This window comes from Zerene cesonia, chromosome 7 (assembly GCF_012273895.1).
Source record: "Zerene cesonia ecotype Mississippi chromosome 7, Zerene_cesonia_1.1, whole genome shotgun sequence".
In the NCBI taxonomy this organism is placed as follows: Eukaryota; Metazoa; Arthropoda; class Insecta; order Lepidoptera; family Pieridae; genus Zerene; species Zerene cesonia.
In genome coordinates, this window is record NC_052108.1 from 8,257,957 (window position 1) to 8,277,032 (window position 19,076).

A 19,076-nucleotide genomic window follows, 5' to 3' on the forward strand; every position below is an offset into this window, starting at 1 on the left:
TTCATATATGTTCCTATAGTTTTTAATTTGGTCCACAGACCTAATATTTTAACAATTTATTTTGATAAGTATTTGGTTACGTTAATTTAATTTATAACCTTCTAAATGTAAACACAATATGCATTTACACAAAAATTATTCGAATAACTTAATTTTGTATTTCTTTAACGTGTAGTAAGGTAAAATACTTCGGAAGTAAGCGTTCTAGCCATTGAATATGGATTTCTATGTTTTTTTAAATATCCGCTTGTATGATAAATTACATTTACACAAACACACGGAAACGGATGCACTAATACCGGAGGATAGCAACTATCTAGCACCTAGGATATGTAACACACGTAGTTAACTAGCTACAGCGATCATAGTGCATAATTGACTCATGTCTTTCTTTGTTCGAAACTAGTTTGTTTAGATTACATCTCGAATTTCAATTTATTTTCATAGGTACTTATATGAATAAGCGAAGACACTCTTTGTTGGTAAAATGTAAAAGTGAGAAGTACCATGTACTAACTTTCATCCCTTATTTAATCCTCTTGAGTGTAGAATTTGTCGAAATCTCTTAGTTGATGCTTATGCTTAGTTGTTAATAAAATAAAAATAAAAATTAACAAAATCGGCCAAGCCATTCTCGAGTTTTAACGAGACTAACGAACAGCAATTGTTTTTATATGTATAAGAAGATAACCATGGGCATATTTTGTGATATATGTTTGTTATATTTTTTCACTTTCTTTTACGTAGCAAAGCGTACTTGTGAATTTATGGATGACTAGCTGCGCCCCGCGGTTTCACCCGCGTAAGTCCGTATCCCGTAGGAATATCGGGATAAAAAGTTGCCTATATGTTATTCCAGTTGTCCAGCTGTCTACGTACCAAATTTCATTGCAACCGGTTCAGTAGTTTTTGCGGGAAGAGCAACAAACACACAAACTTTCGCATTGATAATATCAGTAGGATAATGATCGGTCACATAAATAATAATCAAAAATTGATGCAATTAAGGCTAGATAGAAGATAAAATTAAGTATTAATTTCAGGTGTAATTTGATTTTGAGTGAAAGACTATAATCAAATACCTACATCGATAATTTATATAGGGCAAGACATTCCAATCACAATTCTCAATGTGTGGCATTCTATCTTTTTCGTACGTGGCTTGTAATCAACAAATCAAATAAATTAATCAATTCATGATGCATTTCAAAAGATTACAATCTATCTGATGTTATTACTGTAACTACCATTGTTATCGAAATGTATTTCCCCGTTGTAATGCAATAGAATGTCGCTGTTATTACAGCTGAGAATAACATGTTACAAACAATAGATAAATTAACACTTCCTTCTCAGAGAGCGATGAAGTTTGTATGATTGTAAAAAAATCTAGCTGTTTTTCGCGGCTTCGAAAGCGTGATCAATGGATAGTCTACATCCAGTATCTATTTCTCTTTATCCCTAGTCCATAAATTATACTATAAAATTGCTTCATTGTTACGTGAAAGAACGTCAATCAAATAAACAAACAAGCAATTGTATTTATAATATTGGTTAGGATATTTTTATTTGAAAAACATTGTACACAACACTTACTTTTTGCGAATTTTTCTCTAAAATAAAATGACCTGAATGTTTCACACAAGGCCATCTAGATTAATTCTAGACCTAAATTACGCTAAACTTGTACTATAATTGCGTATTTCGTGAAAGTAATATTGAATGAATTATGTAGTTGAAGTATATAAGTGTATGATAAAACACACACACATTGTTATGTGTAACATGTGTCGCACTTGATCGTAACTAAATTAAACCTTAAGTTTAATAAAATAACGTTCAATTTACTTGGTTTTTTAAAAGTAATAAACAAAATATCGTATTAACTACCACCCCCTTTATTAAAATTCATTAAGACGTAAACATATTCTCAATCAATTCATTGTAATCGATCAAAGAGTAATGATGACTAGAGTATTTATTAAACATCAAATAGTTTCAATTCAAATACTCTCTTATATTTCGCGTAATAGATGAATTTAACGATACGCCATATGGGTAAATAATAATTAATAATCTAGTGGTGGCTTAGGACGAGGACCTGGGACTTAAATCGAATAGTCGAAGGTTCGAGACCATACGAGCGTGTGGAAAATAAATTAATTTTTAAATTTATATGCCCATTATTCACATCACCATTGCTTAACGAAACTGATATGTCTAAGAATCAAAAGTTTCGACAACCCATGACATCTGACTTATAGCGTGGTGGATTTTCACGGAAACCCTCTTATGAGCCCCGTGTCCCTGCAGTGGGAACACATATGGGCTAATGATACCTAATGAGATAAATATTGTAATACACTGTGATGCGTTTTAATAAAAAAAGTTGCATTAGTTCGATGACTTGTAGGTTTTTTAACAATAATGTATATCTGATAAGTATTATGTAAACATATCTCTTTTTACTTATCAAAAACTACAAAGGGATTTGTAAGTGTATCGTCAATATATTTAATAACGATATAATGATGACTCTACATTCTATTGTAGCATCATAAAATAAACGTATTGAAGTATGTTGTATAATATTTTTTGAAGTACGTATGTTTAGTAAATATTTAGTTATCTCACACGACAAATATATATACATATATCTGGATATATGATCTGTTGAAAAAAAAAAAATACAAATATTGTAATGTTTTTTTTTCCTTACTTTTTCGTACAAAGTTCTTCTCAAAATTCTGACTTTATATTTTTGGAGGTAGATATTTTATACATATTTTTAATGGGTTCAATTTTTATATCATCATTATGAGCATATTTTATGCTTTCAACTATTATTATATAATATTTGTATATGTCCTGTCGAGTGAAATTCGAGTCAGACGGTAGAATTTTAACCAAACCCCTACATTTAATCTTGTAATTTTATCTTTTTTTACAAAAAAGCATTTCATTTACGCTTCACTTACTCCTGTCATCCTTAAGATAAATATTTGGATGATCTATCGATAGCTTATCACTGATTGCTCTGAATTTCGACACATGCACTCGAAAGTGAAGATTTCAGTGTATGTGCGATGTTTGGCTCGAATTTTGGTGCCGGTGTGGGGATCGGGCTGTTCCCCTTTTGTCCCCCCCTCGCCGCGGGGGTACTGACGGCCAATATGCTGACAAATGTCACAACGAATATGAGTGCTATGCCTGTGCGAATTAATATGGTAATGATATGATTATTTTATTTGTAATGTTTATATGGCATTACTGGACGCTCGCCCCGGCTTCGTCTTGATATCAAGACTCCTGTTTTATCCCAAGGGATCTTGTAATCGGGATAAAAAGTTTCCTATCACCCAAGTTAACTCATTCCCTATCTGTATACCAAATTTCATCAAAATCGGTTCAGTAGTAGTTTCAGCGTGATTCAAAGCCCAATGTCGTTTACGGGGAGCCAAATGGCGAAATAAATTAGGTGTCTAATACTCCAAAGTAAGTTAGCAGTAAAACGTTGGTTAGGTAACATAACAATAATAATTATATTTAAATCCAATACTTAAATACGAAGTTCTAACTTCTAAGCGTAGTTATTTGTGCCAGAGCAAACTCATCTTAAAAATGCATTCTATTTAATATACCCTGGATATATAAAAAACGCTGAATTAAAAATATACGCATTGATAGAATTTTTTTAATCCAAACACATTGCCATAGATAATATAATACCATATACATTTGAAATTCCCTCTTTAAATGTCTCGATCTCATTTCATATAGACCTTGTCTGTTAATCGTTTTGGTTTTTGTTTATGACCTTTATATGTTGAAATGTCACCATTTTTTGTTGTTGTCAAAATATCTAAAACTGATAAGATTATTACGATCCTTGCAACAGTTATCCAGTAAGATAAATCGTGAGATCTTATATAAGCAACACGAGATGAAACACAGAGGACAATAAATAAGATAGTTATTTGATATTTGTATTCATAAATCATACTTACATACGTTATTAGTGGACTAACTCATCCTATCGATTTGCATATTTTATTATCATTTGTTCTTAAACATGTACCTACTCGATCTTCGTTAGTAAATGCGTTTAAAACTCACGGATGTTTTTCCTTATATCCTCCGTTGAAAAGTAATATAGATAGAAACATTTCACGTTTAATTCTCTTGCGCTTAGATCTATAATGTCTACGATGTCTTTTATTCTACACGCGGCACCTCAATAAAAGGTAACTTAACTCTATTTATATCCAGATAATAATGTATAATCATATATTTTACAAAAGCATTCAACGCCTTTCGTCACGTCATAAAGTGACAAACAATTTTGGGAAAGTTTTTTATCCATAACGTGTAATAAAATAATAATAATGACTATAAATTTTTTACCAATTACGTTGTTTTCTACGTGCATAGATAATCTTCATTCGCAAATATATATGATATACGATTAAAAGAGTTTTACGTCCTTCAATATACAAGGAATACCTACATTAGATTTACATATCCTTTCAATGTAGTAGGTAGGTTTTGTTTATAGAGGTATTTATAGGTATAAGTTATAGGTAATTATTACAGATATACTCTGCTATTACTTGCATTATAATAAAATACCTTGAAAGTACATGTAAATTGTTTTGTAAACCATCCATAGACAATGGCTAAAAATGAAACACAAGAAGTTTATCCATCATGTTTCCGTAGACTATTTCTTACATTTATTTTTAATAGTGATGTTTTAAAATTTTAACTACACTTCTTTGTTTTCAGTGTATTTCAACAAATGCGTTTATAACATTTTACTGCGTCCTTTTGATAAAATTTACACCACCCCATAACATTTTGTCTTATCGACACCGATAAAAGCTGTATACCTACATAACTAACGTGTTTATTATTCGCACTATTGTTTTCTATATAATAACTAACTGTACGCCCCGGATCCGCCCGGGTAGTCATGAATAGTAATTCAAATATTATAAACTATTCTAACTCTTAATTTGGATCAAACTGCACATCATATCCATTGCGCACAAACAACAAGTGATACGTAAAATACGATTTTGTAAATATCATAAGATATAAATTGAATAAATAAAATCACATTCTTCGATACACATAGTTTGTTCACGTTTTATGTATTAGGAATAGGTACTTAGGTACCTAAAGATATTTACCTACGTAATTTTCATGTCCTATAGGAATTAAAATATTTCAAGTTAGTATAGCGAAAGGGCGTTGCATCTGTAAATCCGCCACTGGATCATTTTAGACACACCTTTTGGCACAGAAAATTAGTAGATAGACTTATTAGATAGGCTAAAAAGAACCTTTAATGGGTAATCGTTGAAAAGTTAATAAGTTTTAATCAATATTTTAATATCAATTATTATAATTTACTAGCTTTTGCCAGCGGATTCGCATGCGTTTAATTCGGAGTAGTTTATTAGATGTTATTTTTTCTCACTCTCCTCTTTAATCACTCTGTCTAAAAAAAACCCATCAAAATGCATTGATGATCCGTAGTTTTAAAGATTTAGGCATACAGACAGAGAAAACGACTTTCTTTCATACTGTGTAGTGATTTAAGAAATAAATGTAGTATCATCTACAAGTACACATTAATTTTATCACCATCGATTTTTATTCCCACAAATGTAATGCTAAGTTCCTGTGTTCGATAGATGAAAGATAATAAATAACATTATAGATTGTTCATATTCAAATCGGCTCGCGTTTTTCTAATTAACATTAAATAGGTTAAATTTATTGATAAGTTATTGCTTATCGTTCAAAAAATCGTCCTTAAACTTATTGGCAATGATAATATTATTTTTGTAAAACATTTAATAACACCTTTATACCACAGATAAATGAATACTGTAATTAAAAATATTTGCGACACTTCAAAATACAATATGCCTTAACGTTTAACAAGTAAAATAAGCGTGACCAACTCATGTCATGTTCATCATATTTTCTATACTAGGTTAGGCATGAACCGGAAATATAGTATCACATTCTAGTTCTACATAAAAGTATGGTCTTTACAAAACCAGTTATGACGTATGAAGCGGTTACAGTGTGCATGCAATGTCAAGGGCAGGAAAAATCGCGGTGTTCAAGTACGGTCAAGTGCAGAATGCAGATGTAAAATACGATAATTACGATTCAAGGCTCGTCCAATTGATGCGTAAATGCATATTGTTCGAAGAGGAGCACAACTGATTTATTATTTTGTTTATATTGTGTCATTTCCATCACATGTCTAGCGAACTAACAAAATGCATGGATTGGAAATTATTGAGTAAATCTTTTTATATTTTATTTTTTTTATAAAATGCCATTTTCAATGCAAAGTTGCGACTTTCGTTTGCGCAATGTACGACAGATATAGATAAAGACTAACAATTGTATTATTGTTAATTAAATTAAAATGAAGTAGTTATAGTCAAGTCTTTATTTTTAACATGTTTCTGATTAAAAACATGATGAAAGTTATTAATGAGTTTAACTGATCAGTTATGTTACTTTTATTTTTGCGCATATTTGTTTCAAAGCGTTAATGCTACTATATATTTGTAGGCGCTACTATTATAACGTATGACTAAAAAATACCCAAAATATGGATTATGAAAAGCATTTTCGGTAATAAAAATACAAAGTATAAAATATAACAAATAAGAACATTTTTTTATATACCTTAGAAATATAAAGATTTTCATGACGTTCACGTCATTCATCAATTGACGTTGACAGCCTCAGTGTCAAGTCTCGTTTCAAAATGTCAAACTGAAATGATATCAACACGAAGTCGAAACAAAACAATGCTATTATGTTTGCAATTTTTCAAATACCTTTCGCTCACGTGAAAGTTTAGTCGTGGCAGGACTTGGATTTTAATAATCTTGCAAAATGTGGGCTAATTTGGGTCGTCGAGACGATCAGGAAGACTCTGAAACAGAACCGTTGCTTCCCGCTATTCCCGTACCTAATTATAATGAGGTATTATTTTATTTTTTTTGCAATTTGTATGTAACACTAAATTCAATTAGGATACAGTTACATGTAAATGTTTGAAGCGGTACTGTTACACATAATCGCTATTGTAATAAAACGACAATGCTAATAGCTGTGTATGTACTATAATTATATTTATATAATCGTTTATTAGAATAATTTAATTATTGTAATTATTTATTTTTAATCACTCAATAATCACATTTATAACAAATGATTAGTAAAAAACTAAATTTGTTACTTATCAAATTTGACAGAAAGTTATCTAGTTTTCAAATATGACCTAATCTTAATTAGATTTCTACACCCAAAAATCAATAAATATGTCTATAAAGATACGGGAATTCTGTGTTAATTGATAGTTATTCAATAGCTTAATGCAATTTATATAGTATTGCTAGATGACCTGGGGTTAGAATAAAGAACCTGCACATTTTTCGGCCGGCCAGGATCTCGCATCATCAATCAAATTTCTTCTACTGTTTTGGTTTCATGTGCCTCAGGGCCATGTGATAATAATTTTTCCATTCATTAAATAAAATGCATTTGAAAATTAATTTGCTATAAAACAAAAAGAAAATAAAAGTGTATTTTGTTTAACTTCCAGAGGGCAGAGGGCAACAACGGTGCAATGGCTGAAGTTGGAGTGTCTCAAGCTGTATTGGTGGAGCCAAGCGGCGGCGGTGGCCGCAAGCTCCCGCAATACATTGCTGCTTTATCAGGTATATATAAAAAAAGGAATTCAGTTACTGCATAGTGTCCTTTCTCAGGTCTCAAACAATCTTTGTACCAAATTTCATTGCAAATAGTTCAGTGATTTAGGCGTAAGGAAGACAGAAAGATACTTAGTTATGATTTTAAAATATTAGTAGAGATTATAGTATATCAAATTCTGTCACACATATTTCAAGCTAAATTATTATGCTTTCATTGTACAATTACTTTAGTTTGCTTCTTAAAATTTTTGAACCTACAATTATTATATTTCAAAAGTTTCATTTATTTGTAGGTTCACAACTTCTAAATATGTTCTGTTTAGTTTCTATCTCTATTTCAAATGTAGGAGGCATCAGATTTCAAATAAATAAAAAATTATGAAAATTGTTTCATCCAGTAAATAGTTATGAGCTATAAAATCCCAAAAAATACAGTCTGTTATCAATTGATAACCTCCCTCTTTTTTTTGAAGTCGGATAAAATGTTAGTTAGGCCATCAGGATCTTTTTTAATAAATAAATATTTTTTCGTTTTTATTTTAATATAATACCAATAAATAACTTAATATGTCTTTGTCAACATGAATCTTTGTTCCATCAATAAAAATTATTGTTCCAAAATGTTCTGACATTAATAATGGTCTTATTAACATCTAAGTGGGTATGATTCACAGTATAATTATGTTGACTTTATGAAAACAATAGAATCACATAATTTTTGAAATATTCACGTTTCTTGTTGTATTGTAACCTTGGCATAGTTGAATTAAGTTATGGAGGCTGACTGTGATATGCTGTGTTTTAGAATATAACAGTTTTTTGTGATTGTTAAAAAACAAAATTATAAAATATTACATATATCTTAATTTTCAGCAAATTATCCTAATCAAAATATTTGTTTTCCCTTAATGTTCTAATATATAATTGTACTACATTTGCAATGACTTACTTGCAAGTTGCAACATGCGTCCACGATTTTTGGATATTATGTTTAAATTACGATTATTCCTTTCCAGCCACGCTTGGTGCCTTGGCCGCCGGATCCATGCTGGGCTGGTCATCACCAGTCATCTTGAAGATCACCCAAGACAACAGCACCGACTACGATTTCAGTGTATCCGAATCCCAGGGCGATTGGGTCTCGTCACTGATCAATCTCGGCGCTGCAGCTGTGTGCTTTCCGATCGGACTCATCATGGACATTTTGGGGAGGAAGAAGACCATGCTGTTCCTCACATTGCCGTTCACGTTGGGCTGGTTGTTGATCACCTTCGCGACCAACGTCGGCATGCTCATGGCCGGGAGGTTCATCACCGGCATAGCTGGGGGGGCGTTCTGCGTCACAGCCCCGGCGTACACCAGTGAGATTGCCCAAGACTCCATTAGGGGCACGTTGGGCAGCTACTTCCAGTTGATGATCACAGTTGGTATATTGTTCGCGTACGCGGTCGGCAGTTATACTAGCGTGTTCGTTTTTAATATTCTGTGTACGTTGATACCGATCGTGTTTGCTGTTATTTTCTTCTTCATGCCGGAGAGTCCAAATTTCTTGGTCGTCAAGGGCAAACACGATGAAGCGAGGGAGGCGTTGATCAGATTGCGCGGGAGGAATTACGATGTGGATAGTGAATTGAACAACTTGCAAACAAAGGCTGAAGATGCGAAAAATAATCCAGTCTCCTTCCTTTCGGCGATCACAAAGAAAACGGCGCTGAAAGCTGTTCTCATTTGCTACGCTCTTATGTTGTTCCAACAACTGTCTGGTATCAATGCGGTCATCTTCAACACATCGAAAATTTTCACGAGCGCCGGAGCGGCTATCGAGCCGGCCATTGCTACGATTATCATTGGTGTCATCCAAGTGTTGGCGACGTTCGTATCTAGTTTAGTCGTCGATAAATTGGGCAGGCGCATTCTTCTGTTATTCTCCGCTTTAGTAATGTGCATATGTTCAACAGCTCTTGGGGTATATTTCTTCTTACAAGACACCCACGGTTCCAACTCTTCAATAGTGGAGGCCATATCGTGGCTGCCTCTATTATCTCTGTCGCTTTTCATTATCGCGTTCTCACTCGGTTTTGGGCCCATCCCATGGATGATGGCCGGTGAGTTGTGTTTGATTGACATCAAAGCGTTCGTCGGTTCCACAGCAGGAACGTTCAACTGGCTGCTCAGTTTCACAGTCACTAGCACATTCAATTCTCTGAACAACGCTATTGGCTCCGGTCAAGTATTTTGGCTTTTCGCTGGCATCATGGTCATTGGCTTTATCTTCATCTTCTTCGTTGTGCCAGAAACGAAAGGCAAGAGTGTCGACGAAATACAAGTCATGTTGGGCGCGGAGCCTCTAACTATGTCTGCGGACGAAAAGAAATAAATCGATAGAAAGACTGACAAAGTATTTTTCTACAAAATGGCGGGTAGTTCGCAATTGGCTATTTTTAGACGTCTTTGGTAACATAGGTCTGCTTTCGTAAGCTACGGTTTAACCTTTCCATTACCAAAGATATCCTCGTTTCGATTTGTTATTTCGTCGACACGTTAGCTTTAAGTTATAGCTCTGTGAACTAGTTTTTAATTATTTTTATTTAGTGTTTCGTAGCGAAGCTGAGTTGCTGTTGGACCGAAAAAGTATCTGTATATTAATGATTTTTTAATATTTATTTATGATTGGGGATGATTAAACTTCAACAATATTGAAGTTTTTTAATTCACATGAGTTTGATATTATAACTATTTAAGATTATTTTTAGTCAGTTAGTTTAAAAATTGATGCAGCTAAACGTCTCGTCATATCAGAATGGATGTAAATATTTTTTATTTATTAGTGAATAATCGTAAAAAAGTTCCGGTTCATATGTTTTTCAGCAAAACGTAAATAATAAAACGAAACTTTTATACGAATAGTAAATTTATTCACTTATCATTGCCATACTTGTACTAACATATTTTATAGAAAGAATATTGAACATATTGCCATATTTATTAAATGTTTTGTATACAATTTTGGCTGTTTTTTAATTTAGTAATAAATGTTAATCGTAGTAAGTGGAAATGATTGCGAAGTCGCGTACAAAAAATGTACACTTGTTAAATGCATAGATGAAATTGTATTTATAATAATTATGTTTATCACGTCGACTTTCGAACGGTGCATTTAATAAAAAATTGTTCCAAAAATTTTTTGTTTTTTTTTATCTTCACCATTTATTACACATAGGCAACTTTTTATCTCGATATTTCTACAGGATACAGACTTACGCGGGTGAAAACGCGGGGTGCAGCTAGTTATTAATAATTATACAAATACCTATTACTGGATTAGTTACTATAAGTTGAAAATGTAAACACTTTGTACTTGTCTGTCCACGATCACGATAAAAAACCTAAATTAAATCAGCATAGACTTCGGTTATGAATTGCGTGTATAGTATAATTTTTACTTTAAGTTGAAAATGTAAACACTTTGTACTTGTCTGTCCACGATCACGATAAAAAACCTAAATTAAATCAGCATAGACTTCGGTTATGAATTGCGTGTATAGTATAATTTTTACTTTAAGTTGAAAATGTAAACACTTTGTACTTGTCTGTCCACGATCACGATAAAAAACCTAAATTAAATCAGCATAGACTTCGGTTATGAATTGCGTGTATAGTATAATTTTTACTGCGATCGATACTTTTTTCCCTTTTTCTTTATATGTTTTGGTGTAAACTTGTAAATTACAATAACACAACGTCTTATAGTCCTACGAGGAAAATATTGAAGCCTAGAAACTAACATTTTATTAAAAAATTATTAAATAATATTTTATTTATTTATACATACCAAAAAACTTTGCAGTGGTTAAGAGCGCACCGAGCCCACAACTTCCAACGCAAATCAGGGTCACTTATCACTGCACCATTGGACAATTTAAACGTTCAAATTGCATGTTTGTAAGAAAAGTTAGTGGATCAAGGTGCGACTATGCCATTCACAAACTCAAACTCAAACATTTATTTGTTCAGTTAGACTTCTTATAAAAGCACTCGAATCGTTATAACACAATTTTAATAGTTCGGACAGCAGAGCGAACTGTATAATATAGATATGTAATATACAGCAGGTAAGAACGTTTATGGAATGTTTCATGATTCTCCTAGTTGTTTTTCTTAATTTTAATGCAGGTACCTACCTGTAACACATTTTACTTTCATCCCCTCTCCTCATAAAAAGAAAATTTAAAAGAGTATAGAGATCTCGAACCCCTATGTAAAAATACTCGCCCTTTTGTAGATAAAAACGTTTTATATACTGCACACGTCTTCGCTCAATATAATGCTGTACCTGATAAATACAAAATTTACTAATCTAACTAGCATAACAGCTAGCTTGCATTGCGCATTAATAGCATGATATATTATTATGAAAGATGATTAACCTCGAGTTGATATGGAATTGGCCCATACTTCATAGTAATATATGAACTAACTAATAACTAGCTGTGACCCGCGGTTGAAACCGCGTAAGTCCGTATCCCGTAGGTATGTAGGTAGTATTTCAGTTGTCCAGCTATCTACGAAGCAAAATAGTATTATTATTCACCAATAGATGTCAGGAAAAAAAAAACACGAATAAAACACGAATATGACATTTTCTAAAAAAAATTCCTAGCTAGATCGATTTATCGCCCCCGAAACCCCCTATATACTAAATTTCATGAAAATCGTTGGAGCCGATTCCGAGATTCCAATTATATATATATCTATATATATAAAATTCTCGTGTCACAGTTTTCGTTGCCATACTCCTCCGAAACGGCTTGACCGATTCCTCTGAAATTTGGTAAGCATATTGGGTAGGTCTGAGAATCGGCCAACATCTATTTTTTATCCCGATATTCCTACGGGATACGGACTTACGCGGGTGAAACCGCGGGGCGCAGCTAGTATATATATATATATACAAGAATTGCTCGTTTAAAGGTATAAGATACGATGACTTATATTACCAGTAGAGTATTGTATAATCTGTACTTATATAATATCTAGTCGATGAAGAAAATATATTATGTACTGCAATTGAAAAAAATTAATAAAACAATATTGTTGGTCAGAATAGTATTTTCATACGGGTAGTGTTAGCACTGGTGTTAGGTACTATTAAGTATTAGATATGCACGTCGTAAATTAGGTCGCGTTTTATATGTGTAGTTGTCGTTTCTAATATGCACATAAGATTTATTGTTATTTCGACATTAATCCTACTAATGTTATAAATGCGAAAGTTTGTGAACATGGAGTATGTGTATGTATGTTTGTTACTCTTTCACGCAAAAACTACTGAACCGATTGCAATTAAATTTGGTACGTAGATAGCTGGACAACTTGAATAACACATAATAATATTCTTACGGTACAGACTAACGCGGGGGGAGGGGGGCAACTAGATAATATTATAATGGAAGGATATATTGAAATACCTGAGTCTACCTCTCAATGTCTTGTTAGTCGGATCATAATTCATGTTAGTCCTACGTAATAACTTTTTATTTGACGTTATTTATTGAGCTGTTTTTTAAAGACCTATTGCTGATAGAAAACATCACCTTGCTTCAAAGATGAAGTCTATAAATTAACTTACTGTAAGTTAAATGATACTAATGTTGTAAATAAGACAATAAATAATAAAGTAATTGCTATGCACATGCTTTATTGAGTATATTTCAAGGATCGATACAATACGTAATCTTAATTGCAGTTTACAATACAAAATATTGTTGAAATGGAAAATTACGTCCATCATGCGTTTATGCGACAACAAAAAAATATCATTACATTAAAAACAACATCCACCTATCATACATTGGAATCCTCGGTGGTTAATTATCATAACATGATTAATTTCAATAACAATTATTTCTTATTGGTGACAACAATATACATCCATACTATTTAGTATGTATTTACAAAAGCTACCAAATAACTTAAAACTAATTTTAAATTACAGAGCCTATAATATATTAAGGGTTGAGTTGCCACCTATTTTCGAGTACGCACTTCTGTACACATTACAACAAAACAATGAGTTCATGAAAGCATTTAAGGACGATGAACTGTGAGTCCTATAAAGACCAGACGATACCTCTTCAATACTAGCTTCGCCTATAAATTGCTGCAAGTCGCTCTTCGGGAATCCCTCTTTGTAATATTGCTTTATTGTGTCATACGCATCCATGATAACAGATATAAATAAACTGAGTACAACATATATGTACAAACTTATGAACGAATACAAATATACACGGCTGAACCACCATAACATTGGTGATTTCTTCGACATGATGGAGAATGTAGCAAACATGTCATCACCATTTATTAACGAAAATAAACATTCCGACGTTGTTGCTAGTGATCTAAATTTCATGTGATATGGTCCCAATATTAACCAGCCACAGAACATAAATCCAGCATACAACAGTAGAGCGCAACAAGAAAATCTGAATATTTTTGGAGCGGCCTTTTTGAGAGTTAGTATGACCACATTGTATGTTTTGAAGAAACCTAAATATCTCAACACTCCAAACCAAACCAGTAAATTACCAGTCCCTAAGAAGAGCGAGCAAACATTCCATTGATCGTTGGTGAACTGGTTTCTTTCTATTTGCTCCTTTATCGCTGAGCCCATGATTATAAGAATGTCATTAACAATAATCATAATGTACCATATATTGAGAAACTCCAACCGACCATCTAAACTTAACTGCTTATTGTATGTTCGTAAAAAGAATTGTACAGTTAGTTCTTTCAAAAGTTGCGCTCTGTAAATGGCCCGACTGCATAGAAGAAGTGATGCACTACAAATGAGTATTACAAAAATGTTCAAAATACTTCTTAGTATCTGGTCAATTTGGTTATCTGTGATGTAAGCTTGATCTCCCTTACATATCAGCTTAAACGGTTCAGCCTCTAGAGTCAATGACATTTGCCCATCGTGATCCACATTGTCAAAGACAATTGCTACATCAAACCGATAGCAATCTGGTGGCGTGATGGGTCCTGCAGCACGAAAATTTATTGTTTTTATAGAAAACATCAGTTCCGCTCGAACTAGTGCTGCAAAGTTAATGCTCATTCCAGCTGCTTCTATATGTTTTTTTGATGTAAATAACTCCCCCACAGGTCTGGTAAAATTTACACAATTAGAAACAATTTCCGAATTGAACTCGTAACTTTCATTGAATCCATTGATAATGCCTTTTTTATAATTGTATACACAGAAGACAGGGTCAGTCATGTTGTTATCTTCATTATCATATGAATAAGGGCCAATGGCATTGGATAAATTAGCATAGCCGTTGAATGCATAGTCCAATGTATCATAGAATTCATCTAATTTGTACACAGCTAGTGGCCCTGCTCCGGGAGGATAAGCATTAATTTCGCGAGTTGAATCCCATCCAAGTAAAAATAGGTGTGAGAAACTGATACGGTTATCCCAAGTATAATTGACGTGATTGTACCTGTTATGTGCAAACAAACATAATTGGAGCGTTACCAAAACTATTTTAATTACTTGCACGACGAATTTGTAAGGGAATTTACGCTTCGCTCGCCATTTCTCTATGGGATTCATGAAGAAAAATTGCAATTTACGCCTCATTTTTTCTTCTAGCTCGTGAATTTGTGCGGATGTCGAAACAGACCGTGCAGCTATATCTTCATTGTTGCTACGGATATTTGTAGTTGGCCTTGGAATTTTAAATTCTTCTTCCAAGTCTGAAGACGTATTCTCCTCCGTAGAAACTATAGTCTCCATTGTGTAATCTGAAATATAAACAATGATCAGATGATTTGCAAACATTTAACTTGTCCATTGTGTTTACTATGACCAGTTACCATTTTATTTTGGTTTTACTTACTATACTATAATATGTATATGGTCTGGATAACAGGAGTTTAAGTTGTAAACAAGGGAAAACCTAGCGCACTTAAGTCTTTACATGAGCACTCAACATTGCAGAGGAATGTAAATTGACAAGTTTGACACTAGATAGACAAAGAAATTCCGATTTGTAAATAGTGACCATGATTGTTATTTTACATGTACTTTACTGTTGAAAGAAAATATATGATTAGGAGTATATTGACATTCACACAATATTATCTGTTGCAAATGCTTTAAGTACGTATTTAGTTACACATGCGAATATCAAAAATATGAAGCAACTAAATTCAATACGAATGTTGGAACATTAAGACCCTTATCCAAGATTTTTTTTACGTTTTCTATCAATATTATACTACTCTTTGTTTTCTACATTCTGTGTTGTCTTTGTTATCAATTACCATGTCATATGACATATCTCATCGTGTCAAAGCTGTCAAGTCAAAAGTGCAACTTGCAAGCATCACAAATCACACCAAATTTTTTCTTTATAAATTTTGCGATTTATGAATATAATCAAGTTATATTGTTAATAATTAATAGGTGATATTAGTAATATAAATAAACATACTGAATATGGCTCTAACAGCGGATAAGCTGGTTAACGATGAAAGGTAGGATAGTGTTTGCAATTTTCAAGGGAAAGTTTGCCAAGTGAATATTTCTAATAGATTAAAATTTTAACTATGTAATAATTCTCGATACTAATTTTGCAGGTTTCGCGGTGATAATCCCATTCAGTTTTTGCTATATTTGCCGTTTGGTTTACTTTTAATGGTGATAAGGATAGTATTAGCAGTGATTCTGTGGATTGCCTCCTTCATACTGCCTGATAAATCAGCTGCAAGACAGTTGATATCAACATTAGCGTGCTTGACTTTTGGTAAGTGTGTTGCATTTTGTGTTTATATAGTATAATTTTTTAACCATACCAAATAATTGGTTAATGCAAAATTTGTCATGTTACAATCTGAATATTTGTTGCTCAATAATATAGATAATACTAAATCCGTTTGGCTGAGATTTGGGATTCAGATAGATTATAATTACATGCTATGCAGATTTAGTTGAATTTAATTTTATATAAAAAGCCCCTGCATATTATGGAAGGAAAATGAATATATTTATTGATGAGGAAAATAAGAAATATTCATGTAGCATATATAACCTGAATCCACTGTGCTTTATTTGTTATCCTGAATATGAATAATTATATCTAGTAAAGGTTAAATAATGTGTCGGTGTGTATCAAATAAGGTTTTTGTCTGCTAATGCAAAAAACAATTGCTGCTGGTTCGTTTCGCTACTATTTTTGGTGAAAAGTTAATTAGATCTTAAAATTTGTTGTTGAGGTTATGCTTAAATGGGAACATAAATAATTACTAACAGAAAATAATTTTCATTGATATACGTATGTGATACGAGGTTCACTGGGTCATCTAGTAATAAAGTAAAAACACAATTGGACGTAATCAAATAAGCATTTGATAACTAATCACAATTGGACATTCATATCTGATATTATGACAATACAATTTTAATTATCATGGTGATAAAATGTTGAAATTTAAATATATTTTGTAATACTGAACAGAATTATATATTTATATTATTATGTTAATTTAATAAAATTGGCTATTAAAAATATTTATTTATGGATATGCTAGACAACCTATATTCTCTCTGTTGGCCTTTGTTTTTTAAAACTACACTGTGTTCCCTTAAATCTCTGAGTTTTTGACTTGATCGTAAGACTACCCCCACAACTTTATGAAGCAACTAGTATAAGCAACTGCTTGAAATTACATATTTTCTGGATTATTTGCCCTATATGTTGATTGTTTATTGCAGGTGTCCACATAAAGGTGAAAGGCAGTAGGGATCCAAAATGCAGTGTGCTGGTAGCAAACTATGTGTCTTGTTTAGATTCATTGGCGGCATCTCACGCCCTTGGCTGTATCACTGTGAGTAATTTTATCATCACTTAATGTAAAATATTGTAAATTTGCTAAGGATTATATTACTATTCGTGTATGTGTATCTATATGTGTAGACTTAGTTTATGTATGAATGTCTTAGCTCATTTGCCTAATATATAAATGAATATTGTATAATATGAAGAACTAGCTATGCCCCGCGGTTTCACCCGCGTAAATCCGTATCCCGTAGGAATATTGGGATAAAAAGTTGCCTGTATGTTATTCCAGTTGTTTAGCTGTCTACGTACCAAATTTCATTGTAATTGATTCAGTAGTTTTTGCGTGAAAGAGCAACAAACACACACAAATCCTTACAAACTTTCGCATTTATAATATTACCAGGATAGTAGGAAAGGATATTTGACATTATTTACATTTTTCAGAGGTTATTAATATATTATAGATAAATGTTTAAAATTAGGTATTTTCATTTTTGTACTTACAATAACATACTGAATGATGAGACTTATTAATGGATTTTAAAAGGAATTGTATTTTAAATACATGACCATGTCATTTTCAACTTTTATTAAGTTGACTAAATATATGTTTTAAAGTAATTAATAGACTAAAGAAAACTTAAATGCTCAATTAATAGCAATAACATTTTACATGTGCAAATTGTAATTCATTTTTTATTTCAGTTAAGAAAATGGAAGGTGCCACCATTTTTTGCCTCAACCTTGGGAATAAAAAGTACATCACAGTTTGTTAGGAAGTAAGTAAACCTTTGCAAATGTATTAAAAAAAAAGGAATATATTCGAGAATCATATTACAAGTTTTGTCACTTTATTTTATCATCATTTATCTATTTGTACCAGCATGCAAGCTTTGGTGCTTTAAAATTTTTATGTACAGATTAACTTTCTCGATCGAAGTTCTCATTTCAAATCTATATTTTTTTTTATTTTGTTACTTCATAACTTGTTACTTGATAACCATGGATTGAAGATGGATTTGTTGTGTTCTATTGGAAATTGTTGTGATTGTGTTGTTATTTTGGTCCCATTTTAGAATCTCGAGTTGTACACACCACCCCGGGGAATAAATGACTTTTTTTTTGTAGGTAAGAATTTTTAATGTGTATTTTTCAACAGGCAACACTTCGCGGAGAACCCCGACAAGCCAGTGTTGCTGCAGCCAGAAGGCGGCCCCACGAACGGAAAGGGCCTGCTCAAGTTCACAGATTGGAGCTTCCCGCTCCCCAATAGGGTTCAACCTATTGCTATAAGTGAGTTTTATTTAATTTTCTGTTTTTTTTTGTGAACACTAAGCTTGATATATTTATTAAAGTCGGTTAGTAGACTTCAAAAGAAGGAGTAGGTTCTCAGTTCTACTGCATTTTTTTGTTGATTCTTTTTTTTTCATTTGAATGCCTTTTGTGTGGTCCTGTTTAAATTTGCTTTAGTTCT

The 19,076-nt window shown here is 32.5% G+C and overlaps 3 protein-coding genes across 7 annotated transcripts in view; 2 read left to right on the forward strand and 1 right to left on the reverse strand.

Moving 5' to 3' along the window:
• Positions 1-10,931, forward strand: part of LOC119840722 (facilitated trehalose transporter Tret1-like) — a 45,957-nt gene extending 35,026 nt beyond the window's left edge. For 4 of the 5 annotated variants that reach the window (XM_038367439.1, XM_038367435.1, XM_038367437.1 and 1 more), the window contains exons 2-3: positions 7,643-7,757; positions 8,768-10,931. In XM_038367439.1, the coding sequence (XP_038223367.1) occupies positions 7,643-7,757; positions 8,768-10,128 (1,476 nt within the window). In that variant the 3' untranslated portion in view covers positions 10,129-10,931. Of the gene's footprint in view, positions 1-6,831; positions 7,021-7,642; positions 7,758-8,767 lie in introns of those variants that run through there. The other variant, XM_038367436.1, reaches the window with a different exon arrangement.
• Positions 10,932-13,424: 2,493 nt separating this feature from the next.
• Positions 13,425-15,895, reverse strand: LOC119840787 (mucolipin-3-like). The gene is made up of 2 exons (XM_038367528.1): positions 15,659-15,895; positions 13,425-15,563 (listed from the first exon to the last, which is right to left on the reverse strand). Exon 2 carries the CDS (start codon positions 15,553-15,555, stop codon positions 13,750-13,752), a length of 1,806 nt encoding a protein of 601 aa, XP_038223456.1. The 5' UTR covers positions 15,556-15,563; positions 15,659-15,895; the 3' UTR covers positions 13,425-13,749.
• A 221-nt stretch (positions 15,896-16,116) lies between these two features.
• The window catches only part of LOC119840670 (lipid droplet-regulating VLDL assembly factor AUP1-like), a 6,453-nt gene continuing 3,493 nt past the window's right edge, over positions 16,117-19,076 (forward strand). The window contains exons 1-5 of the mRNA XM_038367368.1: positions 16,117-16,298; positions 16,401-16,567; positions 17,536-17,648; positions 18,308-18,381; positions 18,762-18,895. Of these exons, the coding sequence (XP_038223296.1) occupies positions 16,261-16,298; positions 16,401-16,567; positions 17,536-17,648; positions 18,308-18,381; positions 18,762-18,895 (526 nt within the window). The 5' untranslated portion in view covers positions 16,117-16,260. The remainder of the gene's footprint in view (positions 16,299-16,400; positions 16,568-17,535; positions 17,649-18,307; positions 18,382-18,761; positions 18,896-19,076) is intronic.